The sequence below is a fragment of the Branchiostoma lanceolatum genome, chromosome 17 (genome assembly GCF_035083965.1).
Source record: "Branchiostoma lanceolatum isolate klBraLanc5 chromosome 17, klBraLanc5.hap2, whole genome shotgun sequence".
Taxonomy (NCBI): domain Eukaryota; kingdom Metazoa; phylum Chordata; class Leptocardii; order Amphioxiformes; family Branchiostomatidae; genus Branchiostoma; species Branchiostoma lanceolatum.
The window spans coordinates 7,185,354-7,205,629 of NC_089738.1; the positions used below are offsets into that span (position 1 = coordinate 7,185,354).

Here is a 20,276-nt window from a genome sequence, read left to right on the forward strand (position 1 = left end):
GTGCACGTCCGACCTCGCGCGCGGCTTCCGAACTTTACCTGCTAATTTCTTCAGTTACGAACAAGCTTTCATCAGTTTGACGCTTGAGATCTGTTGGGCTAGTTAAAAGGAAATTTCACACCGATATAAACATACATGTACGTTCATGCAGCCGTTTATTTTTTGGGGTACGGACTCTTTTAGGGTACCCACTCGGAGTAACACAGGAATGATACCTTAAGAGAAACACTCAGCCTGTTATGTTAACTTTAGACTGAAGTTAGATATACAAGAGGCTTATTACGTGCATTTTAACAATTTGAGGTCTCAATTTCAGTTCACTTTGTCCTTGTGTATACATGTATAATGGAGTTGAAACCTTTTTTTGAAAGACCAGGCTGTTTCTATAGGATAGCTTCATGTGGTAGAAATATAGAGTCTTTACTACCGATACCTTTTCTAACATGCTATTCAGCATACTCTGTTAAAAGTAAAGTATGATGATCATTCATTGAACAAAAGAAACAGAAGTCAGGTAAAGTCAATATTAGACATTTTATTCCATTCAACAAATACTTAATTTTATCCCAATGATTTGTCTGCTTAAATTTGTATTCCAACAACACAAAGATGCAACCCTTATAATACAGAGACCAAAAGAAAAATAATACATCTGTTTAATACTCAGTACAAAATAAAGCAGGTATTGTTTGAAAAGTTCCATACATGTAGCTTATACACCATGATTCTGCAAGTACCTGAAGCTAGCTTGGCTACCTACAAGCATATACATTGTCAGTTGCATTTCAAATAAATAAACAAAACTTATGTGGTCTTCAAGTCAAAATTTTGTGCAACTCCAACAAGAAGTCTACTCCATCAATTCATGCACAATGTAAAGGCGATTATGCTTTAAGCATGAAATATACACCATTAGTGCAGTAAGCTGTTATCTTCTTATGAAGGGGAGCAAAACCTACAATTGAAAAGCCTACTTCATGCATACTATGCTAAATATATCCCCAAAGTTGAGTTCTCACTTGTTTTGCATAAGTCTGTTATACTCAGTAAATGCAGAAATGTTTGCGGGGATTTGATTTCGCCGTGGGGAGAAAATGGTGCAGTGGCCTTAAGTTCGCGTTTGAAACTATAGTAGTGCTACAGTCACACAATGGTACGGCATTTTGCGGTGGTTTTAAGTTCGCGGTAAATAGTTCAGTGCCCTCCCACCGTTTGCAACTCGCACCGTGCTGACGACTGAATTTGATTGAATTTGGTTAAGTCAGCCAGCTACATGTCCCCACATGTAAAACAAGTGAGAACTTGACTTTGGAGCATATTTATCATAGTTTAGTAAACTCGTCAATCTGAAGTTTTGGTCTCCTTTAATTGGCCTTGATTAACCAAACTTCGTTGTGTCTGTTAAACAGCTGGAAGGGACTGTTGTATCCGGCTGTGTAGTAGAAGTCCTTGTGGTAGCTGATTGTGGCGTTGTCTAGACTCTCGGCCAGAGCTTTGGCAGTATCGGTCCAGTCTGACTCCTTGGCATACCCAGGAAATGACCTGAAGGAAGAAAATGAGGCAAATTTAGGTGTGTTCACTTTATATACTATGCAAGATGGACATATGGAATTAGTGCCCATCCCCTTCAAATTGAGAAAGGGCGGTACAAGAACTTACCTGTGTGCGAAAGAATTTGTAAATACTGCATGTCAAACAAGGTGGAAGACGAAACACATTTCATGTCAAGTTGCCCATTCTACGACCACAAAAGAAATGAGCTGTTTAAATACGCCACCATTTTCCATCCTAATTTCTCCATGTTTTCAGACGAAAAGAAAACTACTCTCCTCTTAACATCACAAAACCCACACATTACAGAAAAAGTGGGATCATTTCTCTTCCACTGTCTCACAAAAAGAAGCCGAACCCAATAAGCTAGAACTTAGTGTCAGTAGTTAAGACTAGAGTAGTCATTTGTTATATTGTTCATCATTATCTGTCCGTCCACTCTGTGTTACGTATACATGTACATGTACTTGCAATTAGCCTACGGGCAGGAATTTGCAATAAACTTTCCTATATTCATCTTGATACTGTAATTGCATTTAAGTTCGCGTGGATTACATTTTGCGGTAGGGAGAAAATGGAGTGCTCGCAGTGGTTTTAAGTTCACGTTTAAAGCAAGCAGCACTAGTCATAAGTGGGCAAAAACGATTGCGGTGGTGTTAAGTTCGCGCTGAAGAAATCACCGTAAAAACTGTGAACGTAAAACCACTGCAAACATTTCTGCATTTACAGTGTATCACTTATTTGAACTTCTGGTGTTTACAAATATAGCTATTATTACAACCAGGGACCACAACCACTCCAAAAACATGACATTTTGATTGATAGCAATGAGTCTCTATTTATTAAATGCCAAACTCCTAAAAAATCAGTTTTGTTCCCAGCTGTATACATATATTGAACAGGATGGTGATATCAGACTCCTTTTTAAGATAAAATAGATGAACAAATAAAAGAATGCATGATGTAGAAATGAAGAAGGAACAAACAGATGAATGAAAGAATATATGAAAGAAGAAATGAATGAATAAAAGAAAGAAAAAATAAATGGACAAATGAATGCCACCATTACAACCAAAGGTTAGCCCTAAATAATACTGTAAATGCAGAAATGTTCGTGGTGGTTTTATGTTCGCAGTTTTTGCAGCAACGTTTCACCGTGAACTTAAAGCCACCCGAACATCTTTGTCCAATACTGTAGCAGTATGTGACTATAGCACTGCTGCAAACTTAAAACAATCGCATTTTTGCCTTAGCGTGAAACAAAAAGCATGCGAACTTAAATGCATTTACAGTAGTCAATGGCTAGTTGAGTAAACCTTAGCTGTATGTACCAAACCAATGAATGATTGAATAAATAGATAAACTTTGTGGTAACAGAATAGTTATAAAGTAACAGAGGTATTGATACATTGTACAACATAATCAACCAGACACGTACTTGACAAAAGCGGTCATTTGTTGAATAGGGTTGGTGAAAACGTCAGAAGCGGAGGGCTCGGGTGGGCTGGCCTGGTCAGCAAACGGCACGAAGAACGATACGGTGAAGTTGGTCTTGCAGTAAGGCCCCTGTCCGTGTTCCACTTTCGTCGCAACGGGCGCTGTCATTGGGATTGTAACCTCTGTGGGGAGTACAAAAAGCAGCGAACATGTTAGCGATTTTGACATGTTCAACTAGTTTTTCAAATTTGTTCTGCCAGTTCATTCTACTGATGTTGAGGAACAGTGATGGATGCCACTTGAAACGTCCGAAAATGATATCCAAATCTTGTCCTCCTGAGTTGTAGGGATTGAATTGTCTTAAATAGCTAAAGACATGTATTTTCTATCAAACATGTGCACAGTGCACCTAAGTATGTTTCTTATGATGAGCCACCTGAATAATGGTACATACCTCCCCCTCCCATACTACTTTTGTGACAGATAAATGTGACATCCTGACAAAGCATCAACAAAGGGACAGGGCACAAGGTTATATGTTAAAAATGTCAGCATGTTACAATAGGATCACACAGATAGTACAGATGTGGTATGCATCACATTTGGACAAGGAAGGATTCTTGTGGAGTTGTGTTATCAATGTAAGCATGTGTTACAAAATCTAACTTTTCGTTAAACTTTCTTTCTGTCAATTTTGTATTATTTTTCTTTTTAATTCCTAGCCAGGATGCCAAACCCCCAATCTCTAAAATATCTATCGTGTGGGGTAGATATTTTAGAGATTCGGGCATTTCGGGGTCTGGCATGCAGGCTACTATTAAAATTCCCTACTAGTAGGCTACAATTTTTCTTTTCCACACTGCTTTCAATGCACAATCCTTAAGTTTGCCTCTTTTCCAAACTGGCTACCGTTTAAATCTACGAACACACTTACTTTTCTTGTTATTCCCCTCGATGTAGGAAAACAGCTTCATGAAGCCCTTCGACACTGCAGCGTTATACGCCATACCGGAAACTATGGTGCTGGTCCACTTGGCTGGCTCGTAAATACGCTCTTCATAATCCTGAACAAAGGAAACAAAAACAATACCTTCTTTTCAATTTTCTTCTTCTACATAGCTTTTTCATGGACAAGCTAATATTATGCTTAGTAAAGGATGAGCAGTGCAGTCCCTGGCCAAATGTTTATATTGGATGAGGTAGCGGGATGTTTTTATGATGTTAAAAGATAAAAGAGCCTACATTTGTATAGCCTGGTGTCCAGTCTTGTTAATGTTAGCTTTGGCCTGCTCCCCAAGATCCGCAATATTGTTGGTGGTTAGCGGATCTTGGGAAGCAGACCAAAGCCAACAAGGCTCAGTAATCCAGGCTAACATTTCACTTGTTGTAACAGTTGATATGATGCTTAAGTGTATGGGAGGGCACCTGTTTTGCCCTCCCTTTCACATTGTTAAGAACTCAAATAAAGAAAAGAAAGAAAGAAATATTTGTACCAATCATAAGCTTTTCCTGACTTAATTCAGACTGGGATAACACTAGTCATTATAGGTAACAAAGGTTATGTCTCTGGAATTGGTCTGACATGTGTGGACTTGGCAAAAGATTACTGTTTGCTTCCTTTAGAATTAGATGTGTACATGTACAAAAGTTGTCAATTTTCAAAATATTCCTGCAGTGGTTGGACATATTACCATTATGTAGATGAGTCAAATTGGGTAACTCATATCATACTGTCGTTATTGCATGATGTATTCATTTCGGATAGTGACGCAAAGCCGGCAGCCCCGTGTATGAGGGAGCTTCAAACGTCAAACCTCTGCACGTATAAAAGAACCCAACACACTTATCAAGAAGAGTTGGGGTGACCCGATTTGCTTGGCCAAAAATGTGAGCTGTAGCTAGAGAAGCCTCATTGCACTACCACTAGCTACTTGAAAAAGCATAATACTTCACCTCAAATGAGGATGCCTTGAGTTGAAACGGAAAGGAAAAAAAAAATGCATGTTGGCATGCGTACCTTTGTAGTCTTGACCGTGGTGTATTTGGGACACTCCAGTTTGTTACAGAAAGCCGGCGGCCATGTTTGTGTGGGTAGAACAGGACTGGTGACGGCAAGGCTGACCAGGGTTGTCAGGACGATCAGCGTAATCATTGTGTATCTGTGGAGATTTTGGCAATTGGTCAAATAATACACAACAATTTTACTCATCTACATATTTGGCTCATCTTAAGTTTTATACTGTAATTCACTTTATCTTTACGGTAGCAAAATTTCACGTTGTAAGGAAACTTGCATAATTTCACTGAACTTTAACTTCAAGTGATTTACAGAACTGATGTGTGAAGGAATCATAAATGATTTCAACAGGTTTTTCATGTTGATGATATTAGTTCACGGTATCGTGAAAACAGTGAACATAATGTTACAGTGAAACAACAGTATTGGTCTGTAAAATTGCACATAAGACTAATACTCAATAAGTACTAGACTCATGCACTGTGATATTCCATCTATCCAACTATATTTTCATTTTCTGTGCTGACTTTATAATAATAAAGGGGCTTCAAACATTCACTGCAGAACCTACAAAACTTCTTGCACAAATCAAAATTAGGCTGGCATCACATGATTTTTATACTTCATGTAGCCCCAGAAGTCTATGACTCTTGTATCTTGTATGTGAGCCCCCCTCCCTCCTTTCAAATTTATCGAAAATTTGCTTTTTGCAGCTTAAATGATGTTAATATTATACTTCCAAAGACAAGGAACTCTCTGTGCCATATTTATCACGCCTCTGATATGGACAAAACATCAAGATATTGTTCACATACGTTGAAAACGCACAAATCCTAGGATCATCGGCCTCTGACTCTGAGTATATCTGGAACAGACAAATTTACCTCCACGCATGCGCACCCACAACATTTCTGCATCCTAATCTCCAAGCAGATGTTAGGAGGAAAGATCGTAATATAATTTCTCTAACTTTGAAGGGCCGTGCGTGTCAGGATAACGAAACAAGTGGCAGAAAATCACGCTCTTTCCTCCCAACAATTCTGCTTGCAAGTCACCATCATCAATTGATCCTACATAGTTTTTTTCAGCGAATTTTTTAAAAATTTTTTCAGCCCCCTCAGATTCGGATGGTAGGGTCCCTTGTCAGCGTGCATCAGAAAGGGGAACGTGTATTTTTTAGCTCTATTAAAGTGACAAATTACGTAGATGATTTAATTCATTCTGCACTAATATTATTAACAGATTTTATTTCAAGTTGCTCCTTCTACGATCAAGAAAGAAAGGCGCTGTAATGCCTGTTTAAAGACTCAACAAATTCCATCCAAATTTCTCCATGTTTACAGACAAAAAGAAAAATACTCTCCTCTTAACATCACAAAACCCACACATTACAGAAAAAGTGGGATCATTCGTCTTCCACTGTTTCGGAAAAAGAAGTCAAGCCCAAATAAGATAGAATTTAGTGTTAGTATTTAGACTAGAATAGTCACATGCTATTATTGTTATCAATTGCCTGTCTGTCTGTCCGTCCTTTCATGTTACATGTACTTGCAATTAGCCTACGGACAAGAACTTGCATTTAACTTAATATATATTATTAATCGCAAGTTTCGATCGATCGCAGTACTGGTCCTAAAAAAAACTAAATATAAAAAAAAAACTAGAAACATTTTCAGTTGCGACTACAGACAAATGAAAGTAAGGCATGCGCACAGGTATCAAGCCTTCGCCGACCTCTCCCTTGAAATACGAGGTACACTCAGGCAGGGTAAACCACGCCCTCGATGTTCCGCTGTATCAGATCTACTCCGGATCTAGTCTATACTACGAGGATTAATCTTATAAACATGATGGATATTTAGGTCACGGACAGAGCGTCTACGGTGTAATGTCATCACCTTATAAGATTGTCCCAGTTGACAGGACACTTGTGCATCATTACTCAAGTAGGTCACACGCACGACCTCCTTCCTGACTATTTTGATCTCACAGACCACCAAAAACATTTAAATTTAGCACACCAAGTAGCGTTATTGTGCTGTATATCCGTTAACCTCATTGCTTATGTTGAACGTTTGATGTAATTCCATAGACGTATTGTGAAGACGACACATGCATTGGAACAAAGTACATATGTATTTTGGCTACAGTAATTTTATGTAGCCATTCAAGTTCCCGATCCCCATGGCCAGATACTCGCAGTAAAGCGTAACAATACACCAAGATAATACCTACGTTTCCACCTACTTTCAAGCTCCCAATAAGTTGAAGGAAAGACGAAACTTGCACGAAAGAAATAATATCTTCAATGAAATAATATAGGGGGCTGATACAAAAACAGGGTCGGTTTATAAACCCGACCTACCGAATCTTCAGCCGATATCCAAAAGCCTTGGTCAAGATTACTGATGCGTAGCGCTTGCGTAACACAAGAAGCCAAGTTGTGTAATACAAACGCAGCCAAACGCAACTTACAACGATTTTATTTCAATAAAATGTTTAAGGCATTCCTGACCTGTCAATGTCTATGAAGTAGGAGTAATATGTTTTTAGTTAGACAAATCTCTAAAATAAATATATCTCTGAAACCATACGATTTAAGGTGTCGCGGAGTTATAGTCTGAGACATGACGGCATCGAAGTGAACAAAGCGATTTTTGAGCAGACTCCAAGCAGATGTGGGGTAGGCCTATTTTGTGTGTCTTTTGGCAGCGCTCTGAACGTCTAGGTTGGTTTGGACAAACTGAATGCACATAATTGAAGAAACGTAGAGAAGGAATAATTTTGCAATTATCGTGCATACTTTATGTATATAACGTTATATCTCTATATTTCTAGTACAGGCTTCTATATTTTGTAAATAAGGTTGGGAAGCCTTTTTCTCTGGTGCTCTGTACAAGTAGGCATATTACTTTTATAATTCCAGATTTTGAAAATACTGGCTGTTATGACTTGAAAGGGAAAGTTGTAATGTTCGTTAGGTGGAATCGACATGATCTTTCAATCAGTATTAATCACGTTAGATTGGACAGGTTGAACGCAAGTGATGGACTCCTTTTGAAAGCAAATTCGAATCGCAAATCGAATCATCTTTATTGTGTGTCAGTCATTAGGGCCAAATGCCCCCATTGACCCATATAGGCACTGTGATACAGAAAATGTACACAACTCGGAAAGTGCCATCAAAATGTAAGCACCAATCAGTGCTATTAAATACGCTGAACTTTACAGACTGATACAATATATAAGTATTCTTAAAAGGATAATTTCAGTTATAAAAGTTTCAAAGACGCAGTTATACATGGGTTGGCACGTTCCTACATGTAGTTACTTGAATATTTAGGGTATGCGCCAGGCACATGACATAAGATAGCTTCCAAAGTTTGTGACATGTTCTTTCATTATGTCTGGAATGTAGCAGTTTATCTCAATATAAAATTCCGGAAATAAAGTTTCGAGCAGTAAAAAATGCACCTTGCGTCCAACAAATTAAACCTGTCACTAAAAATAGGAAAATGTATCTCATATTCACCATAAACCTTATATTCTTGCCATGTATAAATCAAACTAAATTAGAGCTTATGGTTTCATATTCTTAAAGCCAAAATATTTCATCATGACATTGTCTCAGGAGGATTCTAAGATTTTATTTACAGATCAAAGGGCATAGAGTGAAGAAATAATAAACTTCGTTTGCACAATGAACATTCCTCGAGAACATGCTTTGTTAATAGTGGCTTGAAACGTAATTGCCTTAAAATTTCCTTAATCGGCCTTTATGAACCAGACTTCGTTGTGCCTGCCTATCGGTTTAAAAGGGCTGTTGTATCCGGCTGTGTAGTAGAAGTCTTTGTGGTAGTTCTTCCCGGCGTTGTCCAGGCTTTTGGCGAGAGTCTCAGCTTGCTTGGTCCAGTCTTCATCTTTGGCGTACCCACTGAAAGTCCTGGGAATAGAATAGGAAAATCAGACTAACTTCTAACACACACAAAGAAAATAAACAACAACAAAACCACCACAAGAGTCTGGAGGATAATTCAACCAGGTGAAAACATTACACTAATTACCATAACACAGACTGAGAGTATTGGTTAAAAACTGAAATCTTGCAATGTTGATATAACAACTTGCACAAATTGTTAAACTCTTGAACAACAAAGTGTAACGGAAATTTTATGTATAATGTTGATTTTAATGTACAGTGAGATATGATTTGTTGTATTTTATTTTGTATGGGAAATGGTGTACTGAATTCCGCAAGTCAGCCCTTTTGGGCTGCAAAGAGAGTTCACTCAATAAACCAGTCATAACAAATCTACTTCAAGTGCAATGGTAACAAAGTTAGTCGACTATTTCATCTATTATTTCGAATGTCTAACTTGCAAGCTTCCCTGTGTGCTTTTATGCTTATCAACGTATGAAGTGGTAGCTTGGGTACCATCCTCCGTAGTAACCGCTGGCTCAATCGTTTCGCTTGCTAACCGTGGTTCGCTTGAGCCAGCGGCTACTACGGCTGTTACCCAGGCCAATGAAGTGGTTGGCAAAGTATAGAAATTCAATCAAACCAAGTGAACCCATACTTGACATAAGCAGTCATCTCTGGAAGTGAGTTGTTGAAAACCTCTGGGTCCGAGGGCTGAGCCGTGCCCTCGGCCTGGTCGGCAAGCGGAGCGAAGAAAGACACGGTGAAGTCGGTCTTACAGAAGGGCCCATCTCCCGGTTCAACCTTCGTTATCACAGGTACCGTCATCGGGATCTTCACCTCTGTTTGAAGGACAAAAAGATGATAAGAGAGTTATCAGAAGTAGAGACAAGTTCTAGTTTTGGAGATATTCGTGTTTTATTATCAAGTTATGCGGAGAAGAAGAGGAAGAAGAAGAAGAGGAAATGTAGCAAAAACAATATGTTTACTTTTGAGAAGGTAAACATAATTACAAATGTGTGAACAGGAGATGAAGACAATTACATACTTTGTTACCGTTACTTTGTGTATGTATAATGATAGCGTATACTGCCCATTCTAATCCGCCAAATTGGCAAACTACTAACGGGTTAACAATAATCTCCTAGCAGATCTACCGGTGGGAAGACACAAATCTAAAGGCCAAAACAGTATTCACCTGGCCACTGCGACTGGTAGATCTGCTTGGAGATTAGGTTAATAAATACCCCCGTCATAAAGTCGACGAGCTCTGGCTGTATTTGTTGATGGTTGGATTCGATTTTAGGGATTTTCGCAGGGTAAATATGAGATGGTAGACTTTCAGGCGAAAAAAACGCGCGACGCTCTGCCTATTGCAAAATCAGGCGACTTAATTTCTAGAACACTGGGCTGTATTACTGCGGCAGTGCCAGAAATGCGATCGAAGTTTTCGTACTGTGTAACAGAGGTACAAGAAAAAACTGAGAGGACTTACGTTTTTCATTATGCCCGGAGATGTACTTGAATAGTCTTCTGAACCCCGTGCTGACCGCCGTGCGGTGCTCTATATCAGGGATTCTTGTGCTGGTCCACCTAGCTCCTGCGTACAGGCGTTCCTCGAAATCCTGAACAAGACAAAACAGAAATATTTACAGCTGAGTTTTTTTCCTGATTCTTTTTCGATCAACATTTCCTTTGTAGATGCTTTCAATTGCTAGAAATGCCGTGCTTTAGCTGAGCTGCATTTGTCAAACGATGTTTTTTTAGCTCAGGCAATGAAAGGTAATGGCATTGTTTCTATCTTTATCTTAACGTAAGTTACAGGGAAAGACCAGTTCATGGACTTTCCGTTGTATCACATGAAGCCATGAAAACAACCTACTCAAAACAAAGCTAAATTTGTCGGTTTTATTTGGGTAGAAAAAGTGGGAGCTAAACTCCGGCATTTTAAAGAGCTACAGCCAAAAGATTTAAATGTCACGCCTGAAAAATCACCCCTTTTCATTTTCTGGGGGGAGGTCAACTCCGGTATTTTTAAGAGCTGCAGTCAAAATATTTGAATGCCGCCTGAATATAGTCCTGTTGTTGGCGCTTTTTTTTTCTTAAAATTTGTGACAGAGTCAGAGGGCAACTGTGATATTTCATTGAGGCCAAGCAGGGCCTATAGATATATAAATGATCAAGGAGGTTATTCACTAAAACCCCCTTGATAATGATAAAAGAAAAAAAGTGTGAAACAAAAGGAGGACAGTATATCTCACACCATTCTTGTGAAAGTTTTACGTACGGCTGTAGACGAGACTACGGAGTATTTGGGACAGTCCAGCTTCCCGAACAAGGTATTGAACACCTCTTTCACCGCCGACATCTTGCACTGCTATTTTCTGTATGGAATGTAAAGAGGGGACAAGATATCAGAATAAACAAGAGTTAAGTATTTGTGCTACATATACTTCCAGTTTGCTATGTTAGTTTAGCGATCGCGGGGTCCTTTTATGAATATGAATTGATATTGAGTTTTTCTATTTATTTGAGTTGAATGTGTGATAGTTGTGTGCCGATTTGTTAAAAATAGAGAGAACGCTAGCGACCTAAAAATACCCCTCACAATAAAATGGTATAGCGACCCTGTGACGTCATAGTTCAAGATGGCGGCCACCACACATGCCAACGGATCCAACAAAGGTTTTGCTACGTAAACCTGTAAACCAGAATCATTAAGTGTATTGTACTGAGGCCACACCATGCGAATAATAGTTGTCTTACTCGCTCTATACTACTAGTGACCTATGACCCACGAGACTGTAGCTGAATGCTGACCAAACACAGATCACAATATCAGTCCGTTTCTGTGCTTTTAATGTTGCTTTCAAACAGCTGCATAAGCACATAGCAAGCTCAGAGATAGCCCAAGCAACACATTGAAATTATAGTGCACACCATCTAACGTAACATTGACAAGACAAAAATGTTTGCAGTATAAAAATCAGGTCACATGCATGGATTTTGACTATCTTGCGCAGCTTGTTTGAAAGCTGATCTATGTAAGGGCACCATGCCAACACGAATTACATTGACATAAAGCTCACATTGTCTCCTACTATAATGTAGAAGGGACTTACCGATCTCCTGACCAGTCCAGTTGCCTTTCTCAAAGTAATATGCTCTTGTATAATACTTGCGTAATAGTGCTCCGCGAACAGTTGCGTAACTCAAATGATGGCAGCCAAACGCATCTGACAAAGATTTATTTCTAAAAGAATTCTCCTCTAATTTTTCGGTTGAAGTGATTCGGATGAGATAAATTAGACAGCATTCTAAGAGCATTATCTGTCTGTATCCGTGTATTTAAGATTAAAAGAACGTCTTTGTTTAAAATCTCTACCACGATGGCAGCTCAAATCTCAACCACATATGAACTCCCGGACAGACTCATACAAATATTCATACTTCCCTCGCACAATCCCCGAGTGGAACGCCCTGCCTGGCGCGGTTGTTACGGCTCCCACCGTTGAGTCCTACCGTGCCAGGCTGGAGGCCTGCCCGCCTTAGCCTGGGACCTCCTCCCCCCCCCCCCTACTTTGCCTCTCGCGGGGTTATCTGGGGGTAAATTAAGTTGAAGTTGAAATGAGGAAAGCGGCCGTAAGAATGTTGGGATAGCCCTATCATTCATTATTTGTGCAGGGTATAAAAACAAGGTTGATGAAACTAAGGTAAACTAATCTCCTTGATGAAACTAAGGTTATCATCGACTACGATGGACGAACATCATCATCATCACAGTGATATCTTCATGATATCTATCATTTCTAAAATTGTTATCAACAATTGTTAATAATCCTGTCACATATTAAGTTATTTCGAATACTGTATTAAAGAGTAAAGGAACAATACTGTAAGAACTAATGAAGGTTCTTCTTGTAAAATACTGACCAGTTTTTCCAATAACACTACTGGTTGAAGAGAGAAATTGCTAAGATTCATGATTTGATTGCAGCTCATCGAAAGGGCACGGCCTGAGTGTTTTTTAAGGCAACCACATGGTAACGTTACACCGTTGTGTTTCACTGTAGTTCGTCCGACTGCCAAATAGTACGGCCGTAGAAACGGTGAACAATTACTGGGTGGCTTATGCTTGTATGATTGTACAGAGTAATAACATATTTGTATAATCTTAGGCCTACTTTTAATTGTATGATTGTGTTGGCATTACGTACATGCATAATCTTAGTACTTATTCTTGGTGCGATTAGGGACATTACCGGCGGTACCGGTGACCTTTCGCTCTGCATGCGCTATTACACGTGTTTGTCCTAGTTGAGAAGCCAAGCGGAAACATAATTGCTTGACCTCCGGACCCGAAAATGGACCGTACGCGTCCAGCCTGAGATCGCACCAGAGGAATTAAGGGACATTAGGAACGACCAAAAAGAATCGCGAGGGGATTTGAAATGGAAGAAAGGATCTGCGCCAGACTGATGATATAGATAATATATTTCCGAAAATAATTTCATCAGGTTGGTAGAACATAGGATATTTGGAGTTTCTTATTACACAACCAGGTAATCTCACCTGCTGACGTTTCACCTACATCGGCTACTTATAGCGGTGAGAAGCAGTACTCCAGTCAGAAGCTCTGAAGAAGGTGTCTGACAGACACCGAAACGTCAGCAGGTGAGATTACCTGGTTGTGTAATGAGAAACTCCAAATATCCTATAGATTATATAGATGTATGGGCCCGAAAACGTGCTGAAAAAATTATCTACACCCTAGCTGAAAGTATATATTTTGATTAAAACTGTATCAAACTACAACCTTAGCCCACCCCCATACGGAAAAGTTTGCCTACCCACACATGCACAGCTTGAGAAGATTAACATCATTGTTTGTTCAATTTAGATATCAGTGAGGATCCAGAAAACGTGCCGAAAAATGGTCTGCACTGAAAGTGTCTAGTATTTTAGTCAAAACTGTACCAAACTACAACGTTCACTCACCCCCACACGAACACGTGTCTGCCCACACAGCGTAAGAAGATAAACATCGTTGTTTGTCCAATTTAGATAGAGAGTACTCGTGATGTCGTGTGCCTTTCCGCGTGATTATTGTTTAAGCCATCCGGCCAGCACCATATGCATCGTCACACGGTCAGGACGCAAACATCGCCATAAGGTCGTCGAATTTCACAATCGCCAGAGTCCGATAAACGTCACGTATTTTTCGCCTGGGAAAAAAAATCTACCCTGTGACGTTTGACGGAGTCGGTGTCCTTCGAAATTCGGCCGATCAAACAAGGGTTTGGAGATCTCATAGGAAATATCTATCATAAAAACTATAGCATGTCCCGAACAAAAAATATTTTGTAAAGTTCTGCTGCCCGAGGGTCCGCACTAGTTCGACCTTGACCTTCGTCTTCCTAGCATCTACCCACAGACCAAATATCATTACAATCCATCCAGAGGTTCTCCAGTTATGCTGACGACAAGTATCTGAAAACACAAACAGAAATCCAGACATACCAAAGACAATAAATTCATTTTTCATGGAGGTGATAATATTTTTCGCCTTGTCCCTTTTTCACGCAACTTTTCAGCCTGGTATCTAAACCTATTATAGCTCTTAAGTATCGGAAAGAGGGCTCGGGGGCTACTGAAAATGCACTTAAATTCGCGTGGTTTTTATTTCGGGCTAAGGCGAAAATGGGATGTTCGCGGTGGTTTTAAGTTCGCGGCAGCGCTGTAGTCACATACTGCTACAGTATTGGATGAAAATGTTCGCGGTGGTTCTACGTTCGTGGTCAAACGGTCGCCGCGAAAACCGCGAACATTTCTGCCTTTGAAGTATATAAAACAGGTTTGGATACCATGTCCAGGCTAGCAACTTCTGTCAAACTAATCTGTAGGGGGGGGGGGGGGTCGGAATCATCAATATGCTTACCAAACTCATGCAACCCAAATAATCTAAAAAGAAATTCAGATCAGGTGAGACAGAAAACATAATCTTTAGATCCACCGGCTTTAGAAATGTGATTTATGATTTTTGCCTTTATTATCTTATCAGAACAGGAAATTAGAAGGCTATACAAACGGCTCACGAAGCCGCCAGAGTTGATACAATTTGACGGATACAGCTTCCAAGAGTACAAACTAGGTATAGCCTTTTTGGGCTTGACGGTATTATATTTGTTATGCTTTCATCACCTGGTTATAAATATTTAACAAACGTCTGATCTTTAAATCTGTCATGCCGTCCAATATTAGGCATTTCATCTTCAACACTAAACCTAAAATTGCGAGATTTGCCCTTGCCAAGCTTGTACATGTTTTTATTAGTCAGCCCTATACCGTAACGGTATCTATATAGAATTTGAAATGTCAGGAATCGTTTCTACGCCTCACCTTCAATTTCATCCACGAATGTCCCACAAGAGGATAAGATTACAACGTCAAGCAATAAGCACACAGATACATATAAATCCTGTTCCATCCGGTTCAGTGCATGTTGACTCACGAAGAAACGGAAGCTCTCGCAGCTCGATTCAAAATTGGATTATTCAAATGTCTGACAGGATAAAGTTGGGTACACTGTCAACTCGAGGAACTCTTTATACTAGCTATAGGTTTGAATTATTGGACAACGCGTACGCTCCTATAAGGTCATGATCTCTATGAATAAGAACGCGGTTTGTCGGTCTTAAAACCTATTCTAGGATGCGCTTTTAGGATTAGTTTACACATTCTGAAGACTGCAACCTTCAGTCGTTTTCGGCGTACATTCCAAGTGGCGTTGTTGTATCGACCCAAGACAGCCCTTTTACGTTTAAATTAACGAAATGACAAGACTTAGTCCAAAAGGAATACTGTGAATGCAGAAATGTTCGCGGTGGTTTTATGTTCGTGGTTTTCGCGGTGAACTCTTTCGCGCGAACTTTTTGCCCACCTATGACTGTAGCGCTACTATTGTTTCAAACGTGAACTTAAAACCACCGCGAACACTCCGTTTTCTCCCTACCGCGAAATAAAAACCACGCGAACTTAAATGCATTTACAGTACTCAGTAGTGGGTGTGCATTGAAGTTGGTAGGTACAACCAGACTCCACCAAATAACAGAATGTGTACATTCTGTGACAATGATTGTATAGAAGATGAAATACATTTTATTTTAAAATGCTCACTATACGCAGACATGCGCAGATCCCTTGTAAGTTCCATACAACTAGACAAGAAATATGCGCATCTTACAAATAACGAGTTATTCACATGTGTCATGCCATCAAAAAACTACGATATATTTGAAAAACTACGTGGATTTGTGTACAAATGTTTCAAGGAGAGAGAAGAGACTCTGTAGATTTAGATGGAATATAGCACAATGTTCCTTTCCGTTTACTTCATGTTACCAAGTGCTTTTAGCCCATGTTGGGCATGAATATGCAATAAAGTTCATTGTAATAAAGTTCATTGTAACTGTCATTGATCAGTAACATGGTTCATTCCTGATAAATAGAATCCATGTTATTTTCCACTCTCTGTTGATGGGATATATCATGGATACCAATGCCTGACACTTTCAATAAATATCAAGACTGTTGGAAAAGATAAGAAGTACGATTGATGTTACATAGCCTTTAAGGTGGCAGCTTGTTTTCTTTCTAATCACCTTCTGTTTTTGGATTGCTATCACGTTCTCAGTGATGGCTCCCGTTTTATTAGACATTAAGCACCGTGAAGCTAGCCTGACATGAAGATAGCCAAGCACGTATCAACTAATATTGTGTCGGATGCCGGCACTGGTTGGTATGAGCGTCCTTCAAGATTACTTTCCTTGTAGATTTCTGAGAAAAAACCCCACCTCATTCAGATGCTACACAACGTAAGATGACAACGTCAAGCAATAATATAAGCACACAGATATAAATCCTGTTCCTGCCGGTTCAATGCATGGTGACTCACGAAGAAATGACAGCTCTCGCAGCTCGGTTTAAATCGGATTATATACATGTTTAACAGGATAAAGTTGGATACACTGTAAACTCAAGGAACCCCGTATACTGGGTTTGAATTATTGTGCAACGTGTACGTTGCTATAGGGTCATGATCTCTATGAATAAGAATGCAGTTTGCTGGTTTTAGAACCTATTCTAGGATGCGCTTTTAGGATTAGTTTACACATCCTGAAGACTGCAACCTTCAATCGTTGTCGGCGTACCTTCCAAGTGGCGTTGTTGTATCGACCCAAGACAGCCCTTTTACGTTTAAATTAACGAAATGACAAGACTTAGTCGAAAAGGAATACTGTGAATGCAGAAATGTTCGCGGTGGTTTTATGTTCGCGGTTTTCGCGGTGAACTCTTCAGCGTGAACTTGAAACCACGGCGAACTTTTTGCCCACCTATGACTGTAGCGCTACTATTGCCTTCCTGTTGTTTCAAACGTGAACTTAAAACCACCGCGAACACTCGGACGTTTTCTCCCTTCCGCGAAATAAAAACCACGCAACTTAATGCATTTATACAGTACTCAGTGGTGTGTGTGCATTGATCAGGAACATATGGTTCATTCCTGAGAAATAGAAACACTGGTGTGGCTTTTTCCCATCTCTGTTGATGGGATATATCATGGATACCAATGCCTGACACTTTCAATATATATCAAGACTGTTGGAAAATATAAGAAGTACGATTGATGTTTCATAGCCTTTAAGTTGGCAGCTTGTTTTGTTTTTCTAATTAACTTCTGTTTCTGGATTGCTACCACCGTAGTACGTTCTCAGTGATGGCTCCCGTTTTATTAGACATTAAGCACCAAGAAGCTAGCCTGACATGAAGATAGCCAAGCACTCATCAGCTAATATTTCTTCAAAATTACTTTCCTTGTAGATTTCTGAGAATACCCCCACACCTCATTCCATAAGCTACGCAACGTTTACAGGCATCTGATGGTTTATGAACATGATATAATGCTCAGCAAGATTATGATTGAGTTTTTATGATATCTATTCGGTGGCAGTGTCTTCATAGACTACGATGAACGAGCATCATAGTCAAAGTCATCGCTCTCCGGTGGGCGGGCATTGGCCTTGTAGGAACTTTGGCTGGATCTTATTACCTTCGCCAAGAAGGTTAATATATTTTTGGGTGCGTGTCTCTTTGTATGTGTCTGTGAACTCCATAACTCGAGAATGCCTTAATTGTCTTGATATTTGGTATGTGGCTAGGTTTTGATTAGACCTCGAAATGATTAGATTTTTGGGCGCCTGTGTGTTTATCTATGTAACTATTTAAATGTTTTATCTCAAGACTACAGTTTTGCCCTTTTTACTTATAGAAATGAATTTCCAAGAGGGCTCAGAATCTTGGATTCGGGTCTAAAAGGAAAATTACATGATGAAAACCTATTTCCATCACCGAACGTACGGCTTGTACAATCGATAGAACAATTAACTGTAAGGCGTTCCTACCATTGGTAAATAACTCATTGTGAAATATTGATTGCAATTGGTCAAAGTCCTCGTCCCCAATCTCAAGTTCAATGCCAACTAGAGTTCATCCCTCTTTGTGGTCTCAGACATCGTCATCTTCGCCGCCTTTCAGTTCTCAATTTCACCGAGGCGGGCCGTCATTATTTTCCACCTTGTTGTCTGTTTGCTGCTCCCGCTGCACCCCTCCCAGTGCAGCCCATCTTCATCAAGGTCGCGCTGCCAGTCCATGTCCATGTCTTGGCGTGTCCCCCATTTTTCCTTCTTCCTGCCGGGCACCAATTTACTGCCACCCTGGGATACCTCAGCCTTGGCATTCGTACAACGTGGCGCAGCCAACGTAGTCTAGCTTTTTGCATGAGCGTGGAAAGTTTAGGTTGGCCAGTACGGTTCCTGACTTTATTGTTGCCAATGTTGCCATCTCTGCACGTAGCCATCTCTGGTCCGTTAACATTTAAACTATTTTCCTGGTTGGAAGTCAGTTACCATGTTTCAGGACCATAATGACTGTAGAGAGCACACGGGCATTGTAGATACGGATCTTTGCGGCAAGACATACATGTACACAGCACGCTGGTAAATCCCATACTCCGTCGGTCAAACCAGACCTTTATCGGCAATATCATATTGCAAGTTTCCGTCTTTGTTTTTCAATAATTTCCCACGCCGCTCAGGAAATAAATCTTTATCAGTAAAACCATGTACTTATTTTCATGCCACCTCGGTAAAACATACTTATCGTGAGGAATGAAACTAGGCTGGTAAAAGTGCATTACAGTTTTGTTGCTTGCTTTGAATGGTGGTTACTCGATCCTATGGGTGCCATGATGCCCTTTTCTCCAAAAGAAGTTGCATCGGTGCTTCTTCTTCTAGATCTATTCCCTAGCCCAACAATTTTACCGTTGGGGCACCACAGAAAATCTTGCAACCATTTTTCTCCACCCTTCTCGGCTTTCTGTTTTGCTTAGTGTTTCACTTAGTGTCATGCCTTTCCATTCGAATGTTCTCTGATATTATCCTCCCATCTTTTCCGTTGCCTACCTATCTTTCTTCCTCCATGGGCGGTTCCTTGCATGATAGTTTTCCCAACCTACGCAACTTTGGACCCGGGCCCAGACAACTCAACTTTCTCATCTTACCAATCTCTGGTTAAACCATCTCCTGCCTCACATTCTGTCACTCTACAAGATAGAATAACTATGGGCACACATCAAAACAAACAAACAAACAAACACACACACACACACAGAACAATACCTCCGTGATCTATGAAAATATGTTGTTTTACGTCGTTTTTGGACGGGCAAGGACGACGTGGCACTGCACTCAAGTTTTTCATAACTTATTTCAACAGTGCCACGTACAGAGAACAAATACCCTATTCTACACCTCGGTGGAGTGAGGAAAGTCGTGTAAAGTGCCTTTCCCAAGGGCACAATATCGGTGGCGTCAGGGGGATTCGAACCCGGTACCGCTGGGTTCTGGATCGAACACCTTGCCGTTACGTCACACGACCTAACAAAAGATAAAAAGATGCCGGATTGTGAGAGCTGAAAATTGTCACCATTTCTAAATGTATTTGACGTCTGTGCGATCAAAGGCCAACTGTTTGACGCACTTAGCAGTACAAAAGTGTTCTCTCTAGTGCTTTCTCTTCGAATGTCAAGTATAACAAATGGATCTGACATTCTCTACGTTTGGCATTGTATGATTGCTGCTTTTTAACGTTATTATCTTTATGCACCATTACGACTCGGATTGATTGTTTTGCATATCCAACTGGCTCACTGAAAATTCAAGTCGCAATCCACAATTACTTAGCCAAGGGAAAATTTAGTACGTCCATTAAGGTAAGTACGAGGGGTGATCAATA

The 20,276-nt window shown here is 40.0% G+C and overlaps 2 protein-coding genes across 3 annotated transcripts; both read right to left on the bottom strand.

Moving 5' to 3' along the window:
* Positions 1 to 520: 520 nt before the first annotated feature.
* On the bottom strand, positions 521 to 7,372 carry LOC136423127 (heme-binding protein 2-like). 2 transcript variants are annotated; one of them, XM_066411160.1, is made up of 5 exons: positions 7,241 to 7,372; positions 5,006 to 5,147; positions 3,923 to 4,052; positions 2,990 to 3,170; positions 521 to 1,542 (listed from the first exon to the last, which is right to left on the bottom strand). In XM_066411160.1, the coding sequence occupies exons 2-5, from the start codon at positions 5,138 to 5,140 to the stop codon at positions 1,365 to 1,367; spliced, it is 624 nt and encodes a 207-aa protein (XP_066267257.1). In that variant the 5' UTR covers positions 5,141 to 5,147; positions 7,241 to 7,372; the 3' UTR covers positions 521 to 1,364. The 2 variants fall into 2 exon arrangements, with proteins under 2 accessions (XP_066267257.1, XP_066267258.1); XM_066411161.1 differs by lacking the exon at positions 7,241 to 7,372 and adding an exon at positions 5,821 to 5,924.
* A 701-nt stretch (positions 7,373 to 8,073) lies between these two features.
* Positions 8,074 to 12,152, bottom strand: LOC136423322 (heme-binding protein 2-like). Its single transcript, XM_066411446.1, has 5 exons — positions 12,047 to 12,152; positions 11,212 to 11,308; positions 10,420 to 10,549; positions 9,583 to 9,766; positions 8,074 to 8,948 (listed from the first exon to the last, which is right to left on the bottom strand). Exons 2-5 carry the CDS (start codon positions 11,290 to 11,292, stop codon positions 8,771 to 8,773), a joined length of 573 nt encoding a protein of 190 aa, XP_066267543.1. The 5' UTR covers positions 11,293 to 11,308; positions 12,047 to 12,152; the 3' UTR covers positions 8,074 to 8,770.
* Between the last annotated feature and the right edge of the window lie 8,124 nt (positions 12,153 to 20,276).

Bases quoted from the DNA above. Each gene is read 5' to 3' on its own strand.
- LOC136423127 (XM_066411160.1), bottom strand. From the start codon at position 5,140: ATGATTACGCTGATCGTCCTGACAACCCTGGTCAGCCTTGCCGTCACC. The intron at 4,053-5,005 runs GTACGCATGCCA...TCCTTTGTTCAG, and splicing joins CCACGGTCAAGACTACAAAG to GATTATGAAGAGCGTATTTA. The intron at 1,543-2,989 runs GTACGTGTCTGG...TTCTTCCTTCAG, and splicing joins CAAATGACCGCTTTTGTCAA to GTCATTTCCTGGGTATGCCA.
- LOC136423322 (XM_066411446.1), bottom strand. From the start codon at position 11,292: ATGTCGGCGGTGAAAGAGGTGTTCAATACCTTGTTCGGGAAGCTGGAC. The intron at 10,550-11,211 runs GTACGTAAAACT...TGTCTTGTTCAG, and splicing joins CCGTAGTCTCGTCTACAGCC to GATTTCGAGGAACGCCTGTA. The intron at 8,949-9,582 runs GTATGGGTTCAC...TTCTATTCCCAG, and splicing joins GAGATGACTGCTTATGTCAA to GACTTTCAGTGGGTACGCCA.